We start from the raw sequence: 9956 nt of genomic DNA on the forward strand, positions 1-9956 counted from the left end.
TCGTCTGGCGAAAAAAAATAAAGCCGAAGAAAAGAGGGTTGAAATCGTCCACACCTAGCAGGATGGGAAGTGCGTAACTGTAATGATGTATTATTAATTGGTACTTCATTTTATATATCTCTCTCTATATGTATATATAACGCTATTCATATGTTCATTTGTTTTGTTCTTTTTATTAAAACCTATTGTAAATACTCAGGGATGCACATTACACCCTTAAGAGTCCACACTTTAAAGCTGTGTGTATGTGAAAATCCTATAAGAAGAAAGGACAGATAATGACTATGTTACTTATTCAATAGGTTTGTATGTTCCTTGAAGAAAGGAGTGTGGATGATGTTGTTGCTGAAGAATTTCGAAAAAAACAAGGTAGCTAGCTTTACTTCAGCAAAACGTATTAAACACCAACTTATTCTAGCTTTTTCCAAGGGGGACAGCATTCATTCAGGTGTTAAAACAGTAAGCTTTGGTTACTTTTCTCTCAATTCTAATTGAGAGCTCCCTTTCTCCTTATCCTATATTATAATAGGCTTTTGTGAGTGACTATGTGAGTTTACGGTACTGAAATCACGGGTCACTCTCTTATGGCTCATGCATTGTCCCACCAAAGCGTGCCGTTATTTTAAAATTTACTAAGTTAAAAAAAAGATTTGCCATACTGGGGTTTATTTATTTTTTATTTTATAAGCCGTATGGGGTTGTTATGGATAAAATAATTTAATTGTACCCCCGGTTTACTATGTGCGTGCCGTATCTCAGAGAAACAAGGGGGGGGGGGGGTGGTGGGGCGGAATTCCCCCTCTCAATAACTTTTTATAGAGTTGTTCAAATTGATTGCCACACTTATAGTACGTCATAAAAGGAACAATATGGCAGCAATAAATTTTGTTTGTGTCAGCACATTTTCTGTGACGTCATCAGAAGCTTCAGTTTTGTTAAAAATGCCACTATCTGCCTAAAATTTAATTACTTTTGCTACTGAGGGAATTTTTACATTCCGTTTGAAGTTTCTGAAAGCTACATAAAAGATACTTAACATATTTTCCGGTTTTCACGTAGATCGCATAAAAAAGTGCCAAAAATTGCCCGACAATCTGTTTTTTCCGATTTTCGGGTAAAATCCGACAAAATTGGGAAATCGGGTTAATCACGTGTCCAAATTATGCAAAATGATTCTTTTTAATAAAACGAAGTTGTGTTGCAAGTTCTAAAAATAATCTTAACAGGAGTTATTAAATTTTCCCCATTATAAGGATTTTCTTTAAGCAATTTGTTTTGTAAAAATATACTCTGAACAATGGGTCAGAAGTTAAGAATATCATGTCCAACCTTAATTTTTTGTTTAAATACAAAAAGTAATTGCCAATAGCTATAGCAACTTATAGCAGGCTTCTTTTTATTAAGGCATTATATATTTTCAGGCCATAGCCATGCTAAGAACATATTAAGAATAATGAGGATAGTGTGTCAAAAAGGTTAAGAATACTGAGGTTGAAACGAAAATACACTATTCTTATAAAGACAGCGTGTATATCCCCTGAGAAGAATTTATATAAACTATAAAAAGTAATTTTTCTGTTGTTACTGTTTTTAACGCTACGAAGTGGGTGATTCAGTGTTAATGTGGTTATAATAAACCTTACTGTAAACAAACTTAAATCAATGTTTACATCTGTTACGTTACGATCGTTTGGAATATATTCGATTCTGAAATTCAAAAACGCTGCATTGTTATCATGCACGGCATGCGCTTTTTCTTAATACGTAAAACTGAAATAATTGATTTTATTGTTAGGAAAACTGCTCTTTTAATATTTTGGATTAAAATATTGCAGTAGATATACAATATACGGAAATGATTCAAGTTGATAGCTGCTGATTTCTTATATTTTGTGTAAAACTTTGAAAGGGTTGCTGTATGAATAGACTGAATATCTTATTTTGGCATGACGTGTTACAAACTGTACAGTGGGGAAATTTTGTACTAACCTTTTTTGTATGACTTGGCAAAATATGTTGGATTTTTTATGTCTGATATACTTCTTCCCCCTGGTGTACTTCTGGCATAGCAAAAAAAGTATATAGTAGATTTCGCTTTTTACGTAACGGTTTTAAGACGCCTTTGATTTTGTTGGACATTTTTATTTTTATTTTATTTTTATTTTTTTTGTTGTACCTGCTTATATTATTAAACGTTTTGGTTTCAACGAGTATAAATATAAAGTAATGCAGACTGTGAGCAACCTTGATATCTCTTTTTGCTGTCCCGTTATAAAAAAGAGACAGAGAGCCGAGGTTGGAATGTGAGTTTTAAAAATTCGAATTATTATGTTGTATGTTTTTGTTTGGTATTCCTTACATGCTTTTAATAAGAGATACAGTGGATTCTACCACGGAAGATTCGGCTAGTTTTCTATATAATAATACGCCAGTTCCGTGTGTCTGTAACATGCAAAGTGAATGTGTTGTTTTTTCTAAAGAAACAGCCGCGGCAACATGTCACTTTTGCTAAACTTTTATTTTTATTCTGTCTTTTGTGTGCTTTTTCAAATTGATTCGAAAAAAAAAAATCACGGTTAATTTATTTTATTGTTCTCATTAAAACCTTTGTGTAATATGCAAACTTTATTACACAAAATTCACGGGTAAAAATCTTATATATTAATTCCCGGCATAAAATTCAAAACAAGCTGCCAACGGCTGAAATGGTATATTTATTGTACTGGGAAAGAAGTCTTCGTTTTGTCGTGCTCTTCTTCTTCATTTTGTATTATACGATGTACCAGCGTTGTTACCAAGTCACTTGTACCATTTCACACCATAATTACATAACAAATAAAAAAAATTGTTAAAAGAGTCGGGCAATTTTTTAATGCTCTGATTCTTTAGTGTATTATAATCCACACTGTAGCCTGAAGTTTTAGCTAGGCGCTAAATGGGAAAATAATCTGGTTTGTTAATTAAATTTGTCTCGTGTAAGTACTTATATAGTCAAAATACAGGGCAATATACATTTCAATTTATTAAGAAAAATGTCTATACAACCTTTTGCCAGTTTTAAGTTGCTTATTTATATGTCTAAAAGTTCATTTATTCTGAAGAAACCTGTTCAGTCAAGTATGGAAGTACTTAAAATCTTGGTACGTCAGTTTACTGTTGTCGTAATTGTCTACCACCATTTATTAATGTCTGCTTTTGTTGTTTTTAGCCTTTGAGAGATGCTGCTGAACATTTTACTTCTTCAAAAGCTACTATGACGAAAGGATGATATGTCGGACCATTTTTCGCCACCAAAAAAGTGATGTCTCACCTCATTGCGCAATATACTAAAATAATTGTACCTTCTTTCTATCCTGATCTTGATTAATCGTTAAAATAACAAGCAACAAAAAATGGATTTGCTGAACATGATGTAAATTCTTCAAATTCGCTTGCTCATTATAACCATTTTTCCTATGCTGGCTGATATTTGGCCGATATGGAAGCTGCATATGCTGTGTCAAACAAGAAAGGAAGTAAGGAAGCACCGTCCTAATATTTCCGATTTGATCATTACCATGCTTTTCCACATTTCCCCGTATAAACCGTATCTTGTTTTGCCGATTATGCCGTAAAATCAGTTATTGATTAAGATACACTAGAAAGTAAAATCTAGCATCACCTTGACTGCTGCTAATTCCGCAACCCTTGGTTCTGATTGTCTAATCGATTCGTTGATCGCATTAAGTATATGCGATCGACAACGCCAGAAGTATTTGATAGACCTTTTCCAGAAGTCGTGACTTAAAATTTTATATAAAATTTACTGCACTAATGCGCATCTAAGTAAAATTCAGAAAGATCGCATTCTTTAGTCTTTTTTTTACCTTACCCTACTGCGCATGGTCACCATTCACCCTCCTTTACAGAGCCGAATCGAAACTTCGATAACAATTATCTTGCGAACATTGAAAAGGCCGCTTCCGTTTGATGGAGAATTTTATGATACACGAAATTAAAGTTAAGAATTGCTCCCGCGCCAGTGTGACTAGCGCCTAAATGGCATTCTTGGGATGTAAAGCATGATTTAGACTTCAGTCGATGTAAGTATTTCGCCAGAAAAGTAGTCATATATGTGCTTCTTTAAAATTCTAAATATTTAATGCTGAACCTCAAGATGCTCTACATTCTGTAACTCCATATAATAGAAATCGCACTATTAGCCTCGGAGAAATTTTATTGGTATAATTTTACCGTTAATTGTGCGAATTTCTAGCTACCGGGTGATGTCTTAATAGTGAACTTTTTAAAAGATTCTGAGCAGAACAAATGCGTTGTTGGGTGATATGTAGGGTGTCTTTGTACAGCTTGTGTACAAACAGGAGGATTTTGATGTTTTCTATAAAGTCTGCTCTGCACAGAGAAGTTCAAACGAAATTTAACGAAGAGAAATTTAAGTGCTCTACAACTTTCTATTCAAAAGGATCAACTCCCGCCCAGTCATCTAGATAAACACATTTTGAATTCAGGCTAAGCAAAAAAGAGACCAGTGGTCGAAGTATTTTTGGGCGTATAAACAGTGGTGGAAATAAACCAAATGAAAGTGCTGTAAATATGAAATATTTTACACCGTTGTTTGGTTGTTACAAACGTTATTATCTTGGAGGAGTTGTTCTATGGCGCCAGACGCTCCGTAGTAGCCTCAAATTGCTTTATTTTAAGTGTTCATCCAGTTGTAATTATAGATGTAGCACGTAATATCTATAATAAAAGCTGGGTGAGCGTCTTGCAACAGGCACACGAAATAGTGTAGTTTAAAGACCGACGACCCTGTTGATTTTTCCACGGATTGACGAATAGTTTTTAAATTTTAGCAAATAACTGTAGACTTTACACAACCATTTTTACTCTTTTTACTTTTCACAGAAACGTTGGGGCATACATCCATCCCGACGTCCCAGTCCTGTTTTCGTTTTGGCAAAATATTTTTTCTATACTACTCTTTTATTTGCCATATAAACTCGGACTCTTTGCGTGTTAATGTGTTTATTAAATAAAAAAATTGAACAATAATAGTTTTTCCCCAGAACGACCTCGTTGGAAAATATAACATTCACAGAAAAAATCCTCCTGAAAAATTGCCGTAGAAACAATTTGCAATAATATATATTGGTGCTAAATAGTAAGAAAATTACTGCATATGAAAACACAAGGAAGTAATATTATGTAAGGAACACAAGCACCACCGTTATTTAGTACAAGGAAGTTGTTAGATAGTACGACGCGAAAATGAAGAGGCAGGTCATTAATTTAGAGTAATTACATTATCATAGCGCAACCAAGTGACATATAGTTTATAATTAATTTTTGACATCCTAATTACGCTGTATAATACCACCACTTCTAAATATCTAATGGAGAGAGGTTACAACAGTAGTCTATTTCTGGTTTAATGACCTTGCAAACACTTTTCTGCCATTCCGGTCCAAATAAACAGACTACTACTTCTCATACTCGGTCATAACTGTCACATGGATTGGATAAATTCCCGTGAAAGTTTATGCGCAAGAATACCTATGCATTACCTTGACATTTTGGGGTAGTTCTTGCTCAGAATGTCCAGGTAATAATTTGACTCAGCCAAAACTTTTAACCAATTAAATATCAGATTGGTGAAGATTTGTTGCCAATGCTGCTATATGTGCTAAATAAGTGCACATATAAAAAATGAGGAAATATAAAAGCATAATAGGCTCGCTAGCGAAGTGGATCCTGGATATATGTTTGTAACCAAAGTCGTAAAATGGGGTTGTTTAAGATTTATATACATTCTTATCTACACCCTACAATTGATTTTTTTAATTAAAATAAATGCTGCTCAGGTATTATTACCACGAAGAAAAAAAGACGAGTAAATGTTTCTCTGACATCAATACAATCTTTAATAATTAGGATTCAATTGCCAAAAATGTTAAGTGTAATTGTTTTTTGACGAACCGGAAACCACAGAGTTAATTAATATGAAACACAACCCGGCTGCATGCCTCGATATGTTAAATAATAAAATTACAATTACTACCCCCTGGAAATATTTCTTCACCGCCGAGATTTTAATCAGAAAGTGAGTGATGGTTTACAAAAACGAATCATTATTTACACTTGTAGAAACACACTTTAGGGTGTCAAAAAATGTTGACTGAAAATGTATAAAAGAAAAGAGTAAATCGAAACTTCCACTTCAGGTGAAGGAGACAGCTAAATTGCAAAATCATGATGAAAAAGGTAATGCAATACCTAAGTATTGCTATAAAAAAGGCTAAGATTTTAACATTGCTAATGAATTCACGAGTTTTTTTCTATAAGATTAACAAAATTCTTATTGTACACAATGACTTATTGTTTTTAATCTGATATTTCAGAACAATGAATAAAAAGAAAAGTGTGCAGTTAAGTAAGACGGCAAAAAAGAGCAAAGCACAGGGAACAAAATACATTTTTAGCATGTAAAATAACCTTTTTGTTATAGATGATTCTTCTTGTATTAATGGCTGCTTTTGCGATCACATCAGTGGAAAGCTATCATGTCGGTGATAGCGGTGACGGAAAAGTGCATTTCCTCAATGTTTTAGAAGACGTCTGGCTAGAACGTGGAAGCAGAAATTACAACTACCATAATCAACTAATAATCGCGCGATTGCGTCAATTTCCTTTGAAACGTTCGTTACTTCGATTTGAAAGTCTTCCGGCATCGTGCCCTACTCAAAAGATTCGATGGGCAAAGATGTATGTATACTATTCTTATGCTCACAGGGCAAGTTGGCACACACCTCAATCTTCCCCTGCACTTACGCACACAATAAACATCCATCGCGTGTTGAAACCATGGAAGGAGAGCCAGGCTACATCAATTTATCGTGTACGTAATGTCCGATGGACCTCTACTTACTTAAATTTAGGTCGAGATGCAGAAAGACATCCACAGTACCCACCCACGACTCTTTACACATGGCATCCTGGTTCTTTTATCGAACTTGACGTCACTCGTGCTGTTGTGGATTGGAGAATGGGTGCACCTAATTATGGGGTGTTAATGAAGGTGGTGAACGAAGCACAGAATGGACGAGGATTGAGATTTATTAGCAATGCACACAAGGATAAAAAGTTGCATGCTAGAATTCAAGTGATGTGCGATTACTAAAACAGATATTTTTTTTAGTACTGCATTGGTTTGGAATTTTAATATTTACGATCGGGACATTCTACTGGCATGTAAGGCATATTTAAAATTATAATTGAGTAAACAAAATTGTTGAAAACTATTATTTTGATGTCGTGTCGGTTTACAATCCCACAAATATCCTCAATGACCTTTTATCATCTGTCAATAAGAAAAATTAGTGTCATAAGTCCATTAGAAAATTTGTGAACATTTTTCTTTTATAAAAAGTAGCCACTCGTTAAATGACAATTTAGAAGTCTGTTTGATCTAGTTTAACGATTGTCATGTGTGCATGTAGCAAGAAATGGCTGTTCTAAAATTTAATGCGTAGCACCTGAAACAAGGAAAGACGATGATTAAAGGATTACCGTCTTATCAGATACACATCGCCTCGTTAAACTTCGTTCTTAAATTCTCTTGTTATTTAGGGGTGATTTTTTTCTTTTGAACGAGGCTGTCTTGTTCAGCTGAAACAGTAAAAAGACAGATTAAGAAGAGAACGTAGATTCGGATTGTTCATCCTTCGTTAAACAGTGTGCATTAGAACTTTCTACATCGTACGAAGAGTTTTCTGCTTTCAAAATAAATAAACGTACCCTACCAATATTGGACGTTCTTCTTATCACTTAGCACGAGGAAGTACTTTCGTAGCTTTGAGAATGAAGAAACGTACTTAACATTAATTAGGCGTCCGTCTGATCACTTAGCACGAGGAAGTATTTTTGCAGCTTTAAGAATAAAGAAACGTACTGAATAAATATGGGACGTTTTTCTGATCACTTAGCATGAGGAAGTACTTTTGTACCTTTAAGAATAAAGCAACGTACCCAACAAATATTTGTCGTCCTTGTGATCACTTAGCACGAGGAAGTACTTTTGTAGCTTTGAGAATAAAAAAAACCTACCCGTTATTATTATTGTTGTTCTAAATATTTATAATATAACTAGCCGAATTCCCGAGGAAGAATCCACTGAATCTCTCATTGAATGCATGTAAGGGATACCGAACAGAAATATACAACATAGTGATTTCAATTTTTAAAACTCACAATCCAATCTCGGCTCTTTGTCCCTTTTCATAACGGGACGGCAAAAAGAGAAAAAACCTGGGATCGAGGTTGCTCATACTCTGCATTACTTTATATTTATACCCGTTGAAACAAAACGTTTAAAATGTAAGCAGGTGCAACAAAAAATAAAAATAAAATAAAAATGCAAAATGTCCAACAAAATCAAAGGCGTCTTAAAACCGTTACGTAAAAAGCGAAATCTACTAAGACTATATACTTTTTTTGCTATGCCAGAAGTACACCAGGGGGAAGAAGTATATCAGGCATAAAAAATCCAACATATTTCGCCAAGTCATACAAAAAAGGTTATTACCAAATTTCCACACTGTACAGTTTGTAACACGTCATACCAAAATCAGATATTCAGTCTATTGCTTATAGCAACCCTCTCAAGCGTAAAAGAGTTATATAAATATAAAAACTTGAATCTTTTCGGTATATTGTATATCTACTGTAACATTTCAATCCAAAATATTAAAGGAACAGTTTGCCTTACAGACCAAAACTTATAACCAAGAAAATAAATTATTTTGAAAGGTGCTGTGCATGATAACAATGCAGTGTTTTCGAATTTAAGAATCGAACATATTTCAAACGATCATTACGTAACAGATGCAAACATTAATTTAAGTTTTGTTACATTCAGTTATGTTTTAGAATAACGACAACAACAGTAAATCACCCATGTCGCAGCGTTAAAAATAGTAACAACGGAAAAATTACTTTTTATAGTTTATATAAATTTTATAGTTTATATAAAGAATAGTGTCTTTTAGTTTCAGCCTCGATGTTCTTAACTCTGTTGACAAATACTGTCCTGATTATTCTTAATATAATCTTAACATGGCTATGACATGAAAATATATAATGCTTTAATAAATTAAAGCCTGCTATAAGTTGCTATAGCTATTGGCAAATTATTTTTACATTTAGAACAAACAATCGAGGTTCGACATATTGTTAGGATATTCGCAACCTCTGACCCATTGTTCAGAGTATATTCTTACAAAAAACGTGCTTAAAGAAAATATTTTCTGGCTCAAGACACAACAAAAAACTTAATGTTTAAGAGAAAATTTAGATCTGAAAGTTAAAACGGCTAAAACATTGTTATACACCCAAATTCATTTTTCTACCAAATAATCTAAACAACACACCAGCTTTTCTTTCGCTCTCTGAGTAGGTAGCTGGATAAAAGTTCAATCAGTTTTTTACTTCGAATACTAAACTTCGCTGCATCTCAAAGACAACGAATTGAAAGCGTTCTGTTTTTAAAAAATATTTCTAACTATCAACACTAACTTCGTTTGACAACAACAGTTTTGTTTTTTATATTTTAGTTTCGAGTTATCATATTCGAATGCGATAGTTTTTTATAAAAGGAAGCAACCTTGGTCCCAGAACACAAATATGGAAAATATAGAAGAACAAACAAGCTTTAAGCTAACCTCATGATGAGTAAACATTTAAAACAACTTTTTCAGGATTAATTTGAAAAAGAGACAACCATCTTCGCTTCTGGTTTTCTTTTTTCAGTTGATAAACAACTTGTTTCCGTGAGTTACGGCGCACACATGGTAAGCCGGGGGTAAAATCAAATTATTCTATCCATAACGACGTCGTACGGCTTTTAAAATAAACAATAAATAACCCCCGTGTGGCAACGTTTTTTAACTTAGTAAATTTTA

General features: G+C 33.7%; 1 protein-coding gene across 1 annotated transcript; it reads left to right on the forward strand.

The window, feature by feature from the left end:
* Positions 1-6130: 6130 nt before the first annotated feature.
* Positions 6131-7301, forward strand: LOC130629161 (uncharacterized). The gene is made up of 2 exons (XM_057442280.1): positions 6131-6261; positions 6506-7301. Exons 1-2 carry the CDS (start codon positions 6250-6252, stop codon positions 7175-7177), a joined length of 684 nt encoding a protein of 227 aa, XP_057298263.1. The 5' UTR covers positions 6131-6249; the 3' UTR covers positions 7178-7301.
* The last annotated feature ends 2655 nt before the right edge of the window (positions 7302-9956 follow it).

Source organism: Hydractinia symbiolongicarpus, chromosome 15 (genome assembly GCF_029227915.1).
Source record: "Hydractinia symbiolongicarpus strain clone_291-10 chromosome 15, HSymV2.1, whole genome shotgun sequence".
Classification (NCBI taxonomy): Eukaryota; Metazoa; Cnidaria; class Hydrozoa; order Anthoathecata; family Hydractiniidae; genus Hydractinia; species Hydractinia symbiolongicarpus.